Genomic DNA, 22,500 nt, shown 5'->3' on the forward strand with positions numbered 1-22,500 from the left:
TCACCCACCCACTCACCCACCCACTCACCCACCCACCCACCCACTCACCCACCCACTCACTCACCCACTCACTCACCCACCCACCCACTCACCCACCCACCCACCCACCTCACCCACCCACCCACTCACCCACCCACCCACCCACTCACCCACCCACTCAACTCACCCACCCCCACCCACCCACCCACTCACCACCCACCCACCCACTCACCCACCCACTCACTCACCCACCCACTCACTCACTCACCCACTCACCCACCCACCCACTCACCCACTCACCCACTCACTCACTCACTCACCCACCCACTCACTCCACACTCACACCCCACCCACCCACTCACTCACTCACCACCACTCACTCACTCACTCACCCACCCACCCACCCACCCACCCACCCCACTCACCCACCCACTCACTCATCACTCACTCCACCCACCCACCCACCCACTCACTCACTCACTCACCCACCCACCCACTCACTCACTCACTCACCCTCCCACCCACCCACCCACCCACCCACCCACCCACCCACCCACCCACTCACCCACCCACCCACTCCACCCACCCTCCCACCCACTCACCCACCCACACTCACTCACTCACTCACCCACTCCACTCACCCACCCACTCACCCACCCACTCACCCACCCACTCACCCACTCACCCACTCACTCACCCACCCACTCACTCACTCACTCACCCACCCACCCACTCCACTCACTCACCCACCCCTCACTCACTCACCCACCCACCCACTCACTCACTCACTCACCCACCCACCCACCCACCCACTCACTCACTCACTCACACCACCCACCCACCCACTCACCCACCCACCCACCCCACCCACCTCACCCACCCACTCACTCACCCACCCACTCACTCACTCCACTCCACCCACCCACTCACCCACTCACTCACTCACTCACCCACCCACTCACACACTCACTCACTCACCCACCCACGCCACTCACTCACTCACTCACACACCCACCTCACTCACTCACTCACCCACCCACCCACCACACTCACCCCACCCACTCACTCACTCACCCACCCACCCACCCACCCACTCACACACTCACCCACCACTCACTCACTCACTCACCCACCCACCCACCCACCCACTCACCCACCCACCCACCCACTCACTCACCCACCCACTCACCCACTCACCCACCCACTCACTCACTCACTCACCCACCCACTCACCACACCCACCACCCACCCACTCACCCACTCACCCACCCACTCACCCACTCACCCACCCACTCACTCACTCACTCACCCACCCACCCACCCACTCACTCACCCACCCACTCACTCACCTACACCACCCACCCACTCACCCACCCACTCACCCACCCACCCACCCACCCACTCACCCACCCACTCACCCACCCACCCACTCACTCACTCACTCACCCACCCACTCACCCACCCACCTCACCCACCCCACTCACCCACTCACCCACCCACTCACCCACTCACCCACCCACTCACTCACTCACTCACCCACCCACCCACCCACTCACTCACCCACCCACTCACACTCACTCACCCACCCCACCCACTCACTCACTCACTCACTCACCCACCCACCCACCTCACTCACTCACTCACCCACCCACTCACTCACTCACTCACTCCACCCACCCACCCACCCACCCACTCACCCCACCTCACCCACCCACCCACTCACCCACCCACTCACTCATCCACTCACCTCACTCACTCACCCACTCACCCACCCACCCACTCACCCACTCACCCACTCACTCACTCACTCACCCACCACTCACTCACTCACTCACCCACCCACCACTCACTCACTCACCCACCCCCCACTCACTCACTCACTCACCCACCCACCCACCCACCCACCCACCCACCCACTCACCCACCCACTCACTCCTCACTCACCCACCCACCCACCCACTCACTCACTCACCCACCCACTCACTCACTCACTCACCCACCCACCCACTCACCCACCCACCCACCCACTCACTCACCCACCCACTCACCCACTCACCCACCCACTCACTCACTCACTCACCCACCCACTCACCCACCCACTCACCCACCCACTCACCCACCCACTCACCCACTCACCCACTCACCCACCCACTCACTCACTCACTCACCCACCCACCCACCCACTCACTCACCCACCCACTCACTCACTCACTCACCCACCCACCCACTCACCCACCCACTCACCCACCCACCCACCCACTCACCCACCCACTCACCCACCCACTCACTCACTCACTCACCCACTCACCCACCCACCCACCCACCCACCCACTCACCCACCCACCCACTCACCCACTCACTCACTCACTCACCCACCCACCCACCCACCCACCCACTCACTCACCCACCCACCCACCCACTCACTCACCCACTCACTCACCCACCCACCCACTCACCCACCCACTCACCCACTCACCCACCCACTCACTCACTCACTCACCCACCCACTCACCCACTCACCCACCCACTCACTCACCCACCCACTCACCCACTCACTCACCCACTCACTCACCCACCCACCCACTCACCCACCCACCCACCCACTCACCCACCCACTCACCCACTCACCCACCCACTCACTCACTCACTCACCCACCCACTCACCCACTCACCCACCCACTCACTCACCCACCCACTCACCCACTCACTCACCCACTCACTCACCCACCCACCCACTCACCCACCCACTCACCCACTCACCCACCCACTCACTCACTCACCCACCCACTCACCCACCCACCCACCCACCCACCACCCACCCACCCACCCACCCGGTCACTCTCATGCTGGGCGTCGTGGGCACGGCGTATCCTCTCCGTCTCCATGGCGATGTCGGAGACCTCGCGCTGGGCAAGGGCCAACCGCTCGGCCAGCGACACCTTCTCAGCCTCCTTCAGGGACAGCGCCTGCACCGACGGACAAGACGGTGGGGTTCACTGTGACCGTGTGGGTGGGTGGGGTTCACGACGACCGTGTGGGTGGGTGGGGTTCACTGTGTCCGTGTGGGGTGGGTGGGGTTCACTGTGTCCGTGTGGGTGGGTGGGGTTCACTGTGGCCGTGTGGGTGGGTGGGGTTCACTGTGGCCGTGTGGGTGGGTGGGTGGGTGGGGTTCACGGTGTCCGTGTGGGTGGGTGGGTGTGGGTGGGTGGGGTTCACTGTGTCCGTGTGGGTGGGTGGGGTTCACTGTGTGGGTGGGTGGGTGGGGTTCACGGTGTCCGTGTGGGTGGGTGGGGTTCACGATGGCCGTGTGGGTGGGTGGGTGTGGGTGGGTGGGGTTCACTGTGTCCGTGTGGGTGGGTGGGGTTCACTGTGTCCGTGTGGGTGGGTGGGGTTCACTGTGTCCGTGTGGGTGGGTGGGGTTCACTGTGTCCGTGTGGGTGGGTGGGTGGGTTCACGGTGGCCGTGTGGGTGGGTGGGTGGGTGGGGTTCACGGTGTCCGTGTGGGTGGGTGGGTGTGGGTGGGTGGTGTTCACTGTGTCCGTGTGGGTGGGTGGTGTTCCCCCATCTCCCCGTGTCTCTCCCCCCCACCTTCCCCCCACCCTCCCCCCCACCCTCCCCCACCTTCCCCCCACCCTCCCCCCACCCACCCACCCCTCCCCACCTGCTGCCTGTCCTCTTCGGCGGCGATGAGGGCGGCGTCGTGCTGCTGCTGGGCCTGGCTCAGGCTGAGTGTCAGCCTCGCAGTGTCGGCCTCCAGGCGGCAAGCGAGGGCGGTCACGCTCGATGCAAGCGGCTCGCACCGCCTCCACCCGCAGCGCCTCCAGCTCCTGCCTCATCGCCTCCTGGTGGGTGGGTGGGGGGTGGGGGGGTGGGTGGGGACGCGGGGAGATCAACACAATCCCCACTTTCCACCAACTCTACCCCACCACCTACTACCACCACCACTCTACACCACCACTCCACCACCACCACTCCACCACCACCACTCCACCACCACCACTCTACCACCTCACTCCACCACCACCACTCCCACCCTCACCACGCACTCCACCCACCACTACTCCACCCACCACCACTCCACCCACCACCACTCCACCCACCACCATCTCTACCCACCACTCCACCCACCACTCCACCCACCACTCCACCCACCACTCCCCCACCACTCCACCCACCACTCCACCCACCACTCCACCCACCACTCCCAGCCCACCACTCTCCCCACCACTCTCCCCCACCACTCCACCCACCACTCCACCCACCACTCCACCCACCACTCTCCCCACCACGCCACCCACCACTCCACCCACCACGCCACCCACCACTCCACCCACCACTCCACCCACCACTCCACCACCACCACTCTCCCCACCACTCTCCCCACCACTCCACCCACCACGCCACCCACCACTTCACCCACCACTCTACCACCACCACTCCACCCACCACTCCACCCACCACTCCCCCCACCACTCCACCCACCACTCCACCCACCACTCCACCCACCACTCTACCCACCACCCTCCCCACTACTCTCCCCCACCACTCTCCCCACCACTCTTCCCACTACCACTCCCCACTACCACTCCCCCCACCACTCTCCCCACCACCACTCCCCCCACCCCCCCCTACCCCCCACCCCCACCCCCCCCACCACCACTCTCCCCACCACTCCACCCACCACTCCACCACCACCACTCTACCACCACTCTCCCCCACCACTCTCCCCCACCACTCTCCCCACCACTCTCCCCACCACTCCACCCCACCACTCCACCCCACCACTCTACCACAACACTCTCCCCACCACTCCCCCCACCACTCTCCCCACCACTCTCCCCACCACCACTCCCCCCACCACTCTCCCCACCACTCCCACCACCACTCCACCCCACCACTCTACCACACTACTCCCACCACCACCACTCCCCCCACCACTCCCCCCACCCACCCCCCACCACTCCCCCCCCACCACCCCCCACCACTCCACCCACCACTCCACCCCACCACTCTCCCCACCACTCCACCCCACCACTCCCCCCACCACTCCCCCCACTCCCCCCCCACCACCACTCCCCACCACTCCCTACCACTCCACCCCACCACTCCACCCCACCACTCTCCCCATCACTCCCTACCACTCCCCCCACCACTCCACCCACCACTCTACCACCACCACTCCACCCCACCACTCTACCACACCACTCCCTACCACTCTTCCCACCATTCTCCCCCACCACTCCCCACCACTCCCCCCCCCCCCACCACTCCATCCCACCACTCTCCCCCACCACCACTCCCCCCACCACTCCCCCCACCACTCCCCCCACCCACCACCCCCACCCACCCTCTCCCTGTGCATCCTCTCCACCCACCACTCTCCCCACCACTCCCACCACCACTCCACCCCACCACTCCACCCCTACCACTCCCCCCCCTACCCCCACCACCACTCCCTACCACTCCCACCACCCCCCCCACCCACCACACCCCCACCCACCCTCTCCCTGTGCATCCTCTCCACCCACCACTCTCCCCACCACTCCCACCACCCCCCCACCACTCTCCCCACCACTCTCCCCACCACTCCCCTCACCACTCCCAACAACTCCCCCCACCACTCCCCCCACCCCACCACCACTCCCCCCACCCACCACTCTCCCCACCACTCCCTACCACTCTCCCCACCCCTCCACCCCACCACTCCCCCCACCACTCCCCCCACTCCCCCCCCACCACCACTCCCCCCACCACTCCCCCCACCCCACTCCCCCCCCCACCACTCCCCCCACCCACCCACCACCCCCACCCACCCTCTCCCTGTGCATCCTCTCCACGTCCTCCTCCCGTGCGGCCCTCTCCACCATGGCCGCCGTCTGTGCCGTGCCCTCGGCCGTCAGCAGCCGCTGCTGCTGCTCCTCCAGCTGGCGCTCGGCACGCTCCAAAGACTCCTTAGCCTCCACACGTGACGCCTGTAGCTCGCCTGGGGGTGGTGGTGGTGGTGGTGAGGGTGGTGGTGGTGGTGGTGGTGGTGGTGGTGGGAGTGGTGGTGGTGGTGGTAGTGGTGGGAGTGGGGGTGGTGGAGGTGGTGGAGGTCGTGGGGGTAGAGGTGGTGGTGGTGGAGGTGGTGGTGGTGGAGGTGGTGGTGGTGGTGGTGGGGGTGGAGGAGGTGGTGGTGGTGGTGTGGGTGGTAGAGGTGGTGGTGGTGGTGGTGGAGGTGGTGGTGGCAGTGGTGGTGGTGGTGGAGGTGGTGGTGGTGGTGGTGGCGGTGGCGGTGGTGGCGGTTGTGGAGGTGGTGGTGGTGGTGGAGGTGGTGGTAGAGGTGGTGGTGGTGGTGGAGATGGTGGTGGTGGCGGTGGTGGTGGTGGTGGTGGGGGTAGAGGTGGTGGTGGTGGGGGTGGTGGAGGTGGTGGTGGTGGTGGTGGTAGGGGTGGTGGTGGTGGTGGTGTTGGTGGCGGTGGGGGTAGTGGGGGTTGATGGTGGTGGTGGCGGTGGTGGCGGTTGTGGGAGTGGTGGTGGGTGGTGGTGGTGGGGGTGGTGGTGGTGGTGTTGGTGGCGGTGGGGGTAGTGGCGGTGGTGGTGGCAGTTGTGGGAGTGGTGGTGGGTGGTGGTGGAGGTGGTGGTGGTTGTGGTGGTGGTGGTGGGTGGAGGTGGTGGTGGTAGAGGTGGTAGAGGTGGAGGTGGTGGTGGTGGTGGTGGTGGCGGTTGTGGGAGTGGTGGTGGGTGTGGTGGTGGTGGTGGTGGCGGTGGTAGAGGGGGGCACAGGTGGTGGTGGTGTTGGTGGGGGTAGTGGGGGTTGATGGTGGTGGTGGTGGCGGTGGCGGTGTCAGTGGTAGTGGTAGAGGGAGGCACAGGTGGTGCATCGGACAGCAGTCATCTCGGTCGGTCGATCCGTGGCCATTCGCCACTTAGTGATGGTGGTGGTGGCGGTGGTGGTGGCGGTGGTGGTGGGTAGTGGTGGTGGGCGTTGATAGTGGTGGCTAATTAGTCGGCTATTTAATTAAGCTGTTATCTGGTTAGCCGGAAATTTAATTAACCTGCTATCTGGTTAAACTCTTGTCTAATTAACCTGCTATGTAATTAACCTGCTATCTGGTTAACTGTTGTCTAATTAACCTGTTATCTGGTTAAACTGTTATCTAATTAATATGTTATCTGGATAAAATGTTATCTAAGGAACCTGTTATCTGGTTAAAATGTTATCTAATTAACCTGTTATCTGGATAAACTGTTATCTAATTAATCTGTTATCTGGTTAAAATGTTATCTAATTAACCTGTTATCTGGTTAAAATGTTATCTAATTAACCTGTTATCTGGTTAAACTGTTGTCTAATTAACCTTCTATCTGGTTAAACTGTTGTCTAATTAACCTGTTATCTGGTTAAACTGTTGTCTAATTAACCTTCAATCTGGTTAAACTGTTGTCAAATTAACCTGTTATCTGGTTAAAATGTTGTCTAATTAACCTGCTATCTGGTTAAACTGCTAACTAATTAACCCGCTATCTGATGATACTGCTATTTAATTAATCTGCTATCTGGTGAAACTGTTATCTAATTAACCAGCTATCTGGTTAAACTGCTATTTCATTAACCTGCTATCTGGCTAAACTGCTATTTAATTAACCTGCTATCTGGTTAAACTGTTATCTAATTAACCAGCTATCTGGTTAAACTGCTATTTAATAAACCTGCTATCTGGTTAAACTGTTATCTAATTAACCAGCTGTCTGGTTAAACTGTTATCTAATTAACCTGCTACCTGGTTGAACTGCTATTTCATTAACCCGCTAAATGGTTAAACTGCTATTTAATTAACCTGCTATCTGGTTAAACTGCTATTTAATTAACCTGCTATCTGGTCAAACTGCTATTTAATTAACCTGCTATCTGGTTAAACTGCTATTTAATTAACCTGCTACCTGGTTAAACTGTTATTTCATTAACCTGCTATCTGGCCAAACTGCTACTTAATTAACCTGCTATCTGGTTAAACTGTTATCTAATTAACCTGCTATCTGGTTAAACTGTTATCTAATTAACCAGCTATATGGTTAAACTGCTATTTAATTAACCTGTTATCTGGTTAAACTGTTATCTAATTAACCTGTTATCTGGTTAAACTGCTATTTAATTAACCTGCTACCTGGTTAAACTGCTATTTCATTAACCTGCTATCTGGCTAAACTGCTATTTAATTAACCTGCTATCTGGTTAAACTGTTATCTAATTAACCAGCTATCTGGTTAAACTGCTATTTAATTAACCTGCCACCTGGTTAAACTGGTATTTCATTAACCTGCTATATGGTTAAATTGCTATTTAATTAACCTGCTATTAGGTTAAACTGCTATTTAATTAACCTGCTATCTGTTAAAACTGCTATTTAATTAACCTGCAATCTGGATAAACTGCTATTAAATTAACCTGCTATCTGGTTAAACTGCTAATTAATTAACCTGCTATCTGGTTAACCTGCTATCTGGTTAAACTGCTATCTAATTAACCTGCTATCTGGTTAAACTGCTATTTCATTAACCTGCTATCTGGTTAAACTGCTATCTAATTAACCTGCTATCTGGTTAAACTGTTATCTAATTAACCAGCTATCTGGTTCACCTGATGTATGATTAACCTGATATCTGGTTAAACTGCTATCTAATTAACCTGCTATCAGGTTAAACTGCTATCTAAATAACCTGCTATCTTGTGAAACTGCTATTTAATTAACCTGCTATCTGGTGAAACTGTCATCTAATTAACCTGCTATCTGGTTAAACTGCTATTTAATTAACCTGCTATCTGGTGAAATTGTTATCTAATTAACCAGCTATCTGGCTAAACTGCTATTTAATTAACCTACTACCTGGTTAAACTGTTATATAATTAACCATCTATCTGGTTTAAATGCTATTTAATTAACCTGCTATCTGGTTAAACTGTTATCTAATTAACCAGCTATCTGGTTAAACTGTTGTCTAATTAACCTGCTATCTGGTTAAACTGCTATTTCATTAACCTGCTATCTGGTTAAACTGCTATCTAATTAACCTGCTATCTGGTTAAACTGTTATCTAATTAACCAGCTATCTGGTTCACCTGATGTATGATTAACCTGATATCTGGTTAAACTGCTATCTAATTAACCTGCTATCAGGTTAAACTGCTATTTAAATAACCTGCTATCTTGTGAAACTGCTATTTAATTAACCTGCTATCTGGTGAAACTGTCATCTAATTAACCTGCTATCTGGTTAAACTGCTATTTAATTAACCTGCTATCTGGTTAAACTGCTATCTAATTAACCTGCTATCAGGTTAAACTGCTATTTAATTAACCTGCTATCTGGTGAAATTGTTATCTAATTAACCAGCTATCTGGTTAAACTGCTATTTAATTAACCTACTACCTGGTTAAACTGTTATATAATTAACCATCTATCTGGTTTAACTGCTATTTAATTAACCTGCTATCTGGTTAAACTGTTATCTAATTAACCAGCTATCTGGTTAAACTGTTATTTAAATAACCTGCTATCTGGTTAACCTGCTGTATAATTAACTTGTTATCTGGTTAAACTGCTATCTAATTAACCTGCTATCTGGTTAAACTGTTGTCTAATTAACCTACTATCTGGTTAAAATAGTATCTAATTAACCTGTTATCTGGTTAAACTGTTGTCTAATTAACCCTATATCTGGTTAAACTGCTATCTAATTAGCCTGTTATCTGGTTAAACTGTTGTCTAATTGACCTGTTATCTGGTTAAACTGTTGTCTAATTAACCTGTTATCTGGTTAAACTGTTGTCTAATTAACCTTATATCTGGTTAAACTGCTATCTAATTAGCCCGTTACCTGGTTAAACTGTTGTCTAATTAGCCTGTTATCTGGTTAAACTGTTATCTGGTTAAACTGCTATCTAATTAACCTGCTATCTGGTTAAACTGCTATCTAATTAACCTGCTATCAGGTTAAACTGCTATTTAATTAACCTGCTATCTGGTGAAATTGTTATCTAATTAACCAGCTATTTGGTTAAACTGCTATTTAATTAACCTGCTACCTGGTTAAACTGTTATATAATTAACCATCTATCTGGTTAAACTGCTATCTAATTAACCTGCTATCTGGTTAAACTGTTGTCTAATTAACCTACTATCTGGTTTAACTGCTATTTAATTAACCTGCTATCTGGTTAAACTGTTATCTAATTAACCAGCTATCTGGTTAAACTGTTATTTAAATAACCTGCTATCTGGTTAACCTGCTGTATAATTAACTTGTTATCTGGTTAAACTGCTATCTAATTAACCTGCTATCTGGTTAAACTGTTGTCTAATTAACCTACTATCTGGTTAAAATAGTATCTAATTAACCTGTTATCTGGTTAAACTGTTGTCTAATTAACCCTATATCTGGTTAAACTGCTATCTAATTAGCCTGTTATCTGGTTAAACTGTTGTCTAATTGACCTGTTATCTGGTTAAACTGTTGTCTAATTAACCTGTTATCTGGTTAAACTGTTGTCTAATTAACCTTATATCTGGTTAAACTGCTATCTAATTAGCCCGTTACCTGGTTAAACTGTTGTCTAATTAGCCTGTTATCTGGTTAAACTGTTGTCTAATTAACCTGCTATCTGGTTAAACTGTTGTCTAATTAACCTGCTATCTAATTAACCTGCTATCTGGTTAAACTGCTATCTAATAAACCAGCTATCTGGTTAAACTGCTATCTAATTAACCTGCTATCTGGTTAAACTGCTATCTAATTAACCTGCTATCAGGTTAAACTGCTATTTAATTAACCTGCTATCTGGTGAAATTGTTATCTAATTAACCAGCTATTTGGTTAAACTGCTATTTAATTAACCTGCTACCTGGTTAAACTGTTATATAATTAACCATCTATCTGGTTAAACTGCTATCTAATTAACCTGCTATCTGGTTAAACTGTTGTCTAATTAACCTACTATCTGGTTAAAATATTATCTAATTAACCTGTTATCTGGTTAAACTGTTGTCTAATTAACCTTATATCTGGTTAAACTGCTATCTAATTAGCCTGTTATCTGGTTAAACTGTTGTCTAATTAACCTGTTATCTGGTGAAACTGTTGTCTAATTAACCTGTTATCTGGTTAAACTGTTGTCTAATTAACCTTATATCTGGTTAAACTGCTATCTAATTAGCCTGTTATCTGGTTAAACTGTTGTCTAATTAACCTGTTATCTGGTTAAACTGTTGTCTAATTAAACTGCTATCTGGTTAACGTACTATCGAATTAAAATGCTATCTGGTTAAACTGCTATCTAATTAACCTGCTATCTGATTAAACTGTTCTCTAATTAAACTGTTATCTGGTTAAACTGTTGTCTAATTAACCTGCTATCTGGTTAAACTGTTGTCTAATTAACCTGCTATCTAATTAACCTGCTATCTGGTTAAACTGCTATCTAATAAACCAGCTATCTGGTTAAACTGCTATCTAATTATCCTGCTATCTGGTTAAACTGCTATCTAATAAACCAGCTACCTGGTTAAACTGCTATTTAATTAACCTGCTATCTGGTTAAACTGCTATCTAATTAACCAGCTATCTGGTTAAACTGCTATTTAAATAACCTGCTATCTGGTTAACCTGCTATCTAATTAACCTGATATCTGGTTAAACTGTTATCTAATTAACCAGCTATCTGGTTAAACTGCTATCTAATAAACCAGCTATCTGGTTAAACTGCTATCTAATAAACCTGCTATCTGGTCAAACTGTTATCTAATTAACCAGCTATCTGGTTCACCTAATATATGATTCACCTGTTATCTGGTTAAACGGCTATCTAGTTAACCTGCTACCTGGTTAAACTGCTATTTAATTAACCTGCTATCTGGTGAAACTGTTATCTAATTAACCAGCTATCTGGTTAAACGTATGTTTAATTAACCTGCTACCTGGTTTAACTGCGATTTAATTAACCTGCTATCTGTGAAACTGTTATCTAATTAACCAGCTATCTGGTTAAACTGATGTTTAATTAACCTGCTACCTGGTTTAACTGCGATCTAATTAACCTGCTATCTGGTTAAACTGCTATTTAATTAAACTACTAACTAATCTGCTATCTAACCAGCCTGCTATCGAACTAAACTGTTATCTAATTAACCTGCTATCAGGTTAAACTGCTATCTAATTAACCTGCTATCTGGTTAAACTGTTATCTAATTAACCAGCTATCAGGTTAAACTGCTATTTAATTAACCTGCTATCTGGTTAAACTGTTATCTAATTAACCTGCTATCTGGTTAAACTGTTATCTAATTAACCAGCTATCAAGTTAAACTGCTATTTAATTAATCTGCTATCTGATTAAACTGTTATCTAATTAAATTACTAACTAACCTAATATCTAACCAGCCTGCTATCGAACTAAACTGCTATCTTATTAACCTACTCTCTAATCAGCATTGCTATCTTGCCACTTCCATTATCCAGCTAATACCTCACCCTCACCCCCCTCACCCCCTCACCCTCACCCCCTCACCCCCCCCCTCACCCTGCAGCGCCTCCTTGGCTGATTGCAGAGAGTGAGCTTCAGCCTCGAGTGAGTCCCTGCGAGTCTCCAGCTGGGCCAGCTGTTGCTGAGCGTCGTACAGCGTGGACTCCAGCAATCCCTTGTCACTCCTGCACACACGGGGCGAGCGGGTGAGTGGGTGAGTGAGTGAGTGAGTGGGTGAGTGGGTGAGTGAGTGGGTGGGTGGGTGAGTGGGTGGGTGAGTGGGTGAGTGAGTGAGTGAGTGAGCGAGCGAGTGAGTGAGCGAGCGAGTGGGTGAGTAAGTAAGTGGTGAGTGAGTGAGTGGGTGAGTGGGTGAGTGGGTGAGTGAGTGAATGGGTGAGTGAGTGGGTGAGTGAGTGGGTGAGTGAGTGGGTGAGTGAGTGAGTGGGTGAGTGGGTGAGTGGGTGAGTGAGTGAGTGGTTGAGTGAGTGAGTGGGTGAGTGGTTGAGTGAGTGAGTGAGTGGGTGAGTGGGTGAGTGAGTGAGTGGTGAGTGAGTGAGTGAGTGACTAAGTGGTGAGTGAGTGGGTGAGTGAGTGGGTGAGTAAGTGGTGAGTGAGTGGGTGAGTGAGTGGGTGAGTGAGTGGGTGAGTGGGTGAGTGGGTGAGTGAGTTGGTGAGTGAGTGAGTGGGTGAGTGAGTGAGTGAGTGGGTGAGTGAGTGAGTGAGTGGGTGAGTGAGTGGGTGAGTGGGTGAGTGGGTGAGTGAGTGAGTGAGTGAGCGAGTGGGTGAGTGAGTGAGTGAGTGAGTGGGTGAGTGAGTGAGTGAGTGGGTGAGTGAGTGAGTGAGTAAGTGGTGAGTGGGTGAGTGAGTGAGTGGGTGAGTGAGTGGGTGAGTGAGTGGGTGAGTGGTGAGTGAGTGGGTAAGTGGTGAGTGAGTGAATGGGTGAGTGAGTGGGTGAGTGAGTGGGTGAGTGAGTGGGTGAGTGAGTGAGTGGGTGAGTGGGTGAGTGAGTGAGTGAGTGGGTGAGTGAGTGAGTGAGTGGGTGGGTGGGTGAGTGAGTGAGTGGGTGAGTGGGTGAGTGGGCGAGTGAGTGAGTGGGTGAGCGAGTGAGTGAGTGAGTAAGTGGTGAGCGAGTGAGTAAGTGGTGAGTTGGTGAGTGAGTGAGTGAGTGGGTGAGCGAGCGAGTGAGTGGGTGAGTAAGTGGTGAGTGAGTTGGTGAGTGGGTGAGTGAGTGGGTGAGTGGGTGAGTGAGTGAGTGGGTGAGTGGGCGAGTGAGTGAGTTGTGAGTGAGTGAGTGGGTGAGTGAGTGAGTGAGTGGGTGAGTAAGTGGTGAGTGAGTTGGTGAGTGAGTGAGTGGGTGAGTGAGTGGGTGAGTGAGTGGGTGAGTGGTGAGTGAGTGGGTGAGTGAGTGAGTGAGTGGGTGAGTGAGTGAGTGAGTGGGTGAGTGGGTGAGTGAGTGGGTGAGTGAGTGGGTGAGTAAGTGGTGAGTGAGTGAGTGGGTGAGTGAGTGAGTGAGTGGGTGAGTGAGTGACTGAGTGACTAAGTGGTGAGTGAGTGGTGAGTGAGTGAGTGAGTGGGTGGGTGAGTGACTGAGTGGGTGAGTGGGTGAGTGAGTGAGTGAGTGGGTGAGTGAGTGAGTGACTAAGTGGTGAGTGAGTGAGTGAGTGAGTGGGTGAGTGAGTGAGTGACTAAGTGAGTGAGTGGGTGGGTGGGTGGGTGAGTGAGTGGGTGAGTGGGTGAGTGAGTAGGTGGGTGAGTGGGTGGGTGGGTGAGTGGGTGAGTGGGTGAGTGAGTGGGTGAGTGAGTGAGTGAGTGGGTGGGTGGGTGGGTGAGTGGGTGGGTGAGTGAGTGGGTGAGTGAGTAAGTGGTGAGTTGGTGAGTGAGTGGTGAGTAAGTGAGTGACTAAGTGGTGAGTGAGTGGGTGAGCGAGCGAGCCGCCTCACCTCAGGGACGCCACTTCCTGCGCCAGAGCCCGCCCCTGCCGCTCGCTGGCGGTGAGCTGCACGCTAAGCTCCGCCCCCTCGCGCGCAAGCTCCTCCCTCTCACGCTCCGCCCTGGCCAGCGCCTCGGCCTGCCGCTCCGAGTCGCGACGGCACTCTGACAGCTCCTCCTGCAGGGAGGAGCGCTGGCGAGACACCTGGGGGTGGGTGGGTGGGTGGGGTGGGTGGGTGGGTGGGGGGGTGGGTGGGTGGGTGGGGTGGGTGGGGTGGGGGGGTGGGGGGGTGGGTGGGTGGGGGGGTGGGGGGGTGGGGGGGTGGGTGGGTGGGTGGGTGGGGGGGTGGGTGAGTGGGTGGGTGGGTGGGTGGGGGGGTGGGTGAGTGGGTGGGGGGGTGGGTGGGGGGGTGGGTGGGTGGGTGGGTGAGTGGGTGGGTGGGTGGGGGGGTGGGTGGGGGGGTGGTGGGTGGGGGGGGGTGGGTGGGTGGGTGGGTGAGTGAGTGAATGAGTGAATGAATGAGTGAATGAATGAGTGAGTGAGTGAGTGAATGAGTGAGTGAATGAGTGAGCGAGTGAATGAGTGAGTGAATGAGCGAGTGAATGATTGAGTGAGTGAGTGAATGAGTGAGTGAAAGAGTGAGTGAGTGAATGATTGAGTGAGTGAATGAGTGAGTGAATGATTGAGCGAGTGAGTGAATGAATGAGTGAATGAGTGAATGAGTGAGTGAGTGCGTGGGTGAACTCCTCACCGCCGACGCGGCCACCTCCTACACACCACCCTCACCACCCTCACCACCACCCTCACCACCACCCTCACCACCCTGACCACCCTCGCCACCCTCACCACCACCACCACCCCTCACCACCCTCACCACCACCCTCACCACCACCCTCACCACCCTGACCACCCTCGCCACCCTCACCACCACCCTCACCACCACCACCCTCACCACCCTGACCACCCTCGCCACCCTCACCACCACCACCACCCCTCACCACCCTCACCACCACCCTCACCACCACCCTCACCACCCTGACCACCCTCGCCACCCTCACCACCACCCTCACCACCACCACCCTCACCACCACCACCACCCTCACCACCACCACCACCACCCTCACCACTACCCTCACCACCCTCACCACCCTCACCACCAACCCTCACCACCACCACCCTCACCACCCTCACCACCACCCTCACCACCACCACCCCTCACCACCACCCTCACCACCCTCACCACCACCAACCCTCACCACCCACCACCGCTCACCACCCCTCACCACCACCGCTCACCACCACCGCTCCTCACCTGCTCCAGCTGGTCCTCCAGCTCCGCCCGGCGGCGCTGCAGGCGCTGGGTCTCCTCGTGCAGCCTGCCGTGGCTCAGCTGCTCCAGCGCCAGCGTCTCGTCCACGCTGCGCTTCTCCGACCCCAGCTCCAGCTGCTGCTGCTGCAGCCGCTGGAGCTCGCCGCGGGCGGCGGCGGCGCGCCGCTCAGAGTCGCGCTGGGCGGCGCAGAGGGCTCGCTTGGACTCCTCCGCCTGGGGTTGAGCGGAGGGGGGTGTGTGACGTCGTCACTACAACGTCGTCGTCACGACAACGTCGCCATCACGACGTCATCACTACAACGTGTCCTCACCTGGAGCAGGGCGTGGCTCAGCTGCCCCTTGTCCTCGTCATCACTACGTCGTCACTACAATGTCGCCATCACAATGTCGTCACTACAACGTCGTCACTACAACGTCGTCACTACGTCATCACAACATCGTCACTACGACGTCGTCACTACGACGTCGTCACTACAACGGCATCACTACAACGTCATGACTACAACGTCGTCACTACAACGTCGTCACTACAACGTCGTCATCACGACGTCGTCACTACAACGTGTCCTCACCTGGAGCAGGGCGTGGCTCAGCTGCCCCTTGTCCTCGTCATCACTACAACGTCGTCACTACAACGTCGTCACTACAACGTCGTCACTACGACGTCGTCACTACGACGTCATGACTACAACGTTGTCACTACGTCATCACAACATCGTCACTACAACGTCGTCACTACGACGTCGCCACCACAACGTCGTCACTACAACGTCATCACTACAACGTCGTCACTACAACGTCATGACTACAACGTCGTCACTACAACGTCGCCACCACAACGTCGTCACTACAACGTCGTCACTACAACGTTATCACTACGTCATCACTACATCGTCACTACAACATCATCACTACAACATCGTCACGATGTCGTCACTACAACGTCGTCACTACAACGTCGTCACTACAACGTCGTCACTACAACGTCGTCACTACAACGGCATCACTACAACGTCGTCACTACAACGTCGTCACCACGACGTCATCATCACAAAGTGTCCTCACCTGGAGCAAGGCGTGGCTCAGCTGCCCCTTGTCCTCGTCATCACTACGTCGTCACTACAATGTCGCCATCACAATGTCGTCACTACAACGTCGTCACTACAACGTCGTCACTACAACGTCGTCACTACAACGTCGTCACTACGACGTCGTCACTACGACGTCATCACTACAACGTCGTCACTACAACGTCGTCACTACGACGTCGTCACTACGACGTCATCACTACAACGTCATCACTACAACGTCATCATCACAAAGTGTCCTCACCTGGAGCAAGGCGTGGCTCAGCTGCCCCTTGTCCTCGTCATCACTACAACGTCATCACTACAACGTTGTCACTACGCCATCACAACATCGTCACTACAACGTCGTCACTACGTCATCACTACGTCGTCACTACAACGTCGTCACTACAACGTCGTCACCACGACGTCGTCACTACAACGTCGTCACTACGACGTCGTCACTACAACGTGTCCTCACCTGGAGCAGGGCGTGGCTCAGCTGCCCCTTGTCCTCGTCATCACTACAACGTCGTCACTACAACGTCGTCACTACAACGTCGTCACCACAACGTCATCATCACAAAGTGTCCTCACCTGGAGCAGGGCGTGGCTCAGCTGCCCCTTGTCCTCGTCATCACTACGTCGTCACTACAATGTCGTCACTACAACGTCATCACTACAACGTCGTCACTACAACGTCATCACTACAACGTGTCCTCACCTGGAGCAGGGCGTGGCTCAGCTGCCCCTTGTCCTCGTCATCACTACAACGTCGCCATCACAACGTCATCACTACAACGTCATCACTACAACGTCGTCACTACAACGTCGTCACTACAACGTCGTCACTACAACGTCATCACTACAACGTGTCCTCACCTGGAGCAGGGCGTGGCTCAGCTGCCCCTTGTCCTCGTCATCACTACGTCATCACTACGTCATCACTACAACGTCGTCACGATGTCGTCACTACAACGTCATCACTACAACGTCATCATCACAAAGTGTCCTCACCTGGAGCAGGGCGTGGCTCAGCTGCCCCTTGTCCTCGTCATCACTACGTCATCACTACGTCATCACTACAACGTCGTCACTACGACGTCATCATCACAAAGTGTCCTCACCTGGAGCAGGGCGTGGCTCAGCTGCCCCTTGTCCTCGTCATCACTACAACGTCGCCATCACAACGTCGTCACTACAACGTCATCACTACAACGTCATCACTACAACGTCGTCACTACGTCATCACTACAACGTCATCACTACAACATCGTCACGATGTCGTCACTACAACGTCGTCACCACAACGTCGTCACTACAACGTCGTCACTACAACGTCGTCACTACAACGTCGTCACTACAACGTCATCATCACAAAGTGTCCTCACCTGGAGCAGGGCGTGGCTCAGCTGCCCCTTGTCCTCGTCATCACTACAACGTCGTCACTACAATGTCGTCACTACAACGTCATCACTACAACGTCGTCACTACAACGTCATCACAAAGTGTCCTCACATGAAGCAAGGCGTGGCTCAGCTGCCCCTTGTCCTCGTCATCACTACAACGTCATCACTACAACGTCGTCACTACGACGTCGTCACTACAACGTGTCCTCACCTGGAGCAGGGCGTGGCTCAGCTGCCCCTTGTCCTCATCATCACTACAACGTCGTCACTACGACGTCGTCACTACAACGTGTCCTCACCTGGAGCAGGGCGTGGCTCAACTGCCCCTTGTCCTCATCATCACTACGTCATCACTACAATGTCGTCACTACAACGTCGTCACTACAACGTCATCACTACAACGTCGTCACTACGACGTCATCATCACAAAGTGTCCTCACCTGGAGCAGGGCGTGGCTCAGCTGCCCCTTGTCCTCGTAATCACTACGTCATCACTACAATGTCGTCACTACAACGTCGTCACTACAACTTCGTCACTACAACGTCGTCACTACAACGTCATCATCACAAAGTGTCCTCACCTGGAGCAGGGCGTGGCTCAGCTGCCCCTTGTCCTCGTCATCACTACGTCATCACTACAATGTCGTCACTACAACGTCGTCACTATAACGTCGTCACTACAACGTCATCACAAAGTGTCCTCACCTGAAACAAGGCGTGGCTCAGCTGCCCCTTGTCCTCGTCATTACTACAACGTCGCCATCACGACGTCATCACTACAACGTCATCACTACGACGTCATCACTACAACGTGTCCTCACCTGGAGCAGGGCGTGGCTCAGCTGCCCCTTGTCCTCATCATCACTACATCATCACTACAATGTCGTCACTACAACGTCGTCACTACAACGTCATCATCACAAAGTGTCCTCACCTGGAGCAGGGCGTGGCTCAGCTGCCCCTTGTCCTCGTCATCACTACGTCATCACTACGTCATCACTACAACGTCGTCACTACAACGTCATCACTACAACGTGTCCTCACCTGGAGCAGGGCGTGGCTCAGCTGCCCCTTGTCCTCGTCATCACTACGTCATCACTACGTCATCACTACAACGTCGTCACTACAACGTCGTCACTACAACGTCGTCACTACAACGTCGTCACTACGTCGTCACTACAACATCGTCACTACGTCGTCACTACAACGTCGTCACGATGTCGTCACTACAACGTCGTCACTACAACGTCATCACTACAACGTCGTCACGATGTCGTCACTACAACGTCGTCACTACAACGTCGTCACTACAACGTCGTCACTACAACGTCGTCACTACAACGTCGTCACAACGTCGTCACTACAACGTGGTGGTGTCCTCACCTGGAGCAGGGCGTGGCTCAGCTGCCCCTTGTCCTCGTCATCACTACAACGTCATCATCACAACGTCGCCATCACAACGTCATCACTACAACGTCATCACTACAACGTCGTCACTACAACGTCGTCACTACAACGTCGCCATCACAACGTCATCACTACAACGTCGCCATCACAACGTCATCACCACAACGTCATCACTACAACGTCGTCACTACAACGTCATCACTATAACGTCATCACTACAACGTCGTCACTACAACGTCGTCACTACAACGTCGTCACCACAACGTCGTCACTACAACGTCGTCACTACAACGTCATCACTATAACGTCATCACTACAACGTCGCCATCACAACGTCATCACTACAACGTCGCCATCACAACGTCATCACTACAACGTCATCACTACAACGTCGTCACTACAACGTCGTCACTACAACGTCGCCATCACAACGTCATCACTACAACGTCGCCATCACAACGTCATCACCACAACGTCATCACTACAACGTCGTCACTACAACGTCGTCACTACAACGTCATCACTATAACGTCATCACTACAACGTCGTCACTACAACGTCGTCACTACAACGTCGTCACCACAACGTCGTCACTACAACGTCGTCACTACAACGTCGTCACTACAACGTCGTCACCACAACGTCGTCACCACAACGTCGTCACCACAACGTCGTCACCACAACGTCGTCACTACAACGTCGTCACTACAATGTCGTCACTAAGTCATCATCACAACGTCATCACTACAACGTCGTCACTACGTCATCACTACAACGTCGTCACCACAACGTCATCACTACAATGTCGTCACTACAACGTCGTCACGATGTCGTCACCACAACGTCATCACTGCAACGTCATCATCACAACGTCATCATCACAACGTCGTCACTACAACATCGTCACTACAACGTCATCACTACAACATCATCACAACGTCATCATCACAACGTCGTCACTACAACGTCGTCACTACAACGTCATCACTACGTCATCATCACAATGTCATCACTACAACGTCATCACTACAACGACATCACTACAACGTCGTCACTACGTCGTCACTACAACGTCATCACTACAACGTCGTCACTACAACGTCATCACAACGTCATCATCACAATGTCATCACTACAACGTCATCACTACAACGTCATCACTACAACGTCGTCACTACAACGTCATCACAACGTCATCATCACAATGTCATCACTACAACGTCATCACTACAACGTCATCACTACAACGTCGTCACTACAACGTCATCACAACGTCATCACAATGTCATCACTACAACGTCGTCACTACAACGTCATCACTACAACGTCGTCACTACAACGTCATCACGTCATCACAATGTCATCACTACAACTTCGTCACTACAACGTCATCACAACGTCATCACAATGTCATCACTACAACGTCATCACTACAACGTCATCACTACAACGTCGTCACCACGTCATCACTACAACGTCATCACTACAACGTCATCACTACAACGTCATCATCACTACAACGTGTCCTCACCTGAAGCAAGGCGTGGCTCAGCTGCCCCTTGTCCTCGTCATCACAACGTCATCATCACAACGTCATCACAACGTCATCATCACAACGTCATCACAACGTGGTGGTGTCCTCACCTGGAGCAGCGCTTGGCTCAGCTGCCCCTTGTCCTCGTCATCACTACAACGTCATCATCACAACGTCATCATCACAACGTCATCACTACAACGTCGTCACTACAACGTCATCACAACGTGGTGGTGTCCTCACCTGGAGCAGCGCTTGGCTCAGCTGCCCCTTGTCCTGGGCCAGGCCCTCGCTGAGGGCCCCCAATGTCACTACGTCATCACTACGTCATCACTACAACGTCATCACTACGTCATCACTACAACGTCATCACAACATCACTACAACGTGGTGGTGTCCTCACCTGAAGCAGCGTGTGGCTCAGCTGCCCCTTGTCCTCGTCATCACGTCATCACTACAACGTCATCACTACAACGTCATCACTACAACGTCATCACTACAACGTCATCACTACAACGTCATCACAACGTCATCACAACGTCATCACAACGTCATCACAACGTGGTAGCATCCTCACCTGAAGCAGCACGTGGCTCAGCTGCCCCTTGTCCTGGGCCAGGCCCTCGCTGAGGGCCCCCAACGTCATCACTACGTCGTCACAACGTCATCACAACGTCATCACTACAACGTCATCATCACAACGTGGTGGTGTCCTCACCTGGAGCAGGGCTTGGCTCAGCTGCCCCTTGTCCTGGGCCAGGCCCTCGCTGAGGGCCCCCAACGTTACTACGTCATCACGTCATCATCACTACAACGTCATCACAACGTCGTCACAACGTCATCACAACGTCACTACAACGTCATCACAACGTGTCCTCACCTGAAGCAGCGCTTGGCTCAGCTGCCCCTTGTCCTGGGCCAGGCCCTCGCTGAGGGCCCCCAACGTCACTACGTCATCACAACGTCATCACTACAACGTCATCACAACGTCATCACAACGTGGTGGTGTCCTCACCTGGAGCAGCGCTTGGCTCAGCTGCCCCTTGTCCTGGGCCAGGCCCTCGCTGAGGGCCCCCAATGTCACTACAACGTCGTCACAACGTCATCACAACGTCATCACTACAACGTCATCACAACGTCGTCACAACGTCATCACAACGTCACTACAACGTCATCACAACGTGTCCTCACCTGGAGCAGCGCTTGGCTCAGCTGCCCCTTGTCCTCGTCATCACTACAACGTCATCACTACAACGTCATCATCACAACCTCATCACTACAACGTCATCACAACGTCATCACAACGTCATCATCACAACGTGGTGGTGTCCTCACCTGGAGCAG

At 53.0% G+C, this 22,500-nt stretch overlaps 1 protein-coding gene across 1 annotated transcript in view; it reads right to left on the reverse strand.

The window, feature by feature from the left end:
• The window catches only part of LOC142923365 (uncharacterized), a 55,841-nt gene that overhangs the window by 6,103 nt on the left and 27,238 nt on the right, over positions 1–22,500 (reverse strand). Inside the window, exons 8-13 of the mRNA XM_076064453.1 lie at positions 15,722–15,952; positions 14,420–14,613; positions 12,537–12,664; positions 5,793–5,962; positions 3,641–3,821; positions 2,811–2,945 (exon numbers count right to left, since the gene is read on the reverse strand). Of these exons, the coding sequence (XP_075920568.1) occupies positions 2,923–2,945; positions 3,641–3,821; positions 5,793–5,962; positions 12,537–12,664; positions 14,420–14,613; positions 15,722–15,952 (927 nt within the window). The 3' untranslated portion in view covers positions 2,811–2,922. The remainder of the gene's footprint in view (positions 1–2,810; positions 2,946–3,640; positions 3,822–5,792; positions 5,963–12,536; positions 12,665–14,419; positions 14,614–15,721; positions 15,953–22,500) is intronic.

Source organism: Petromyzon marinus, unplaced genomic scaffold (genome assembly GCF_048934315.1).
Source record: "Petromyzon marinus isolate PM22_M1 ecotype Great Lakes invasive population unplaced genomic scaffold, UKy_Petmar_22M1.pri1.0 PM_Scaffold_454, whole genome shotgun sequence".
In the NCBI taxonomy this organism is placed as follows: Eukaryota; Metazoa; Chordata; class Hyperoartia; order Petromyzontiformes; family Petromyzontidae; genus Petromyzon; species Petromyzon marinus.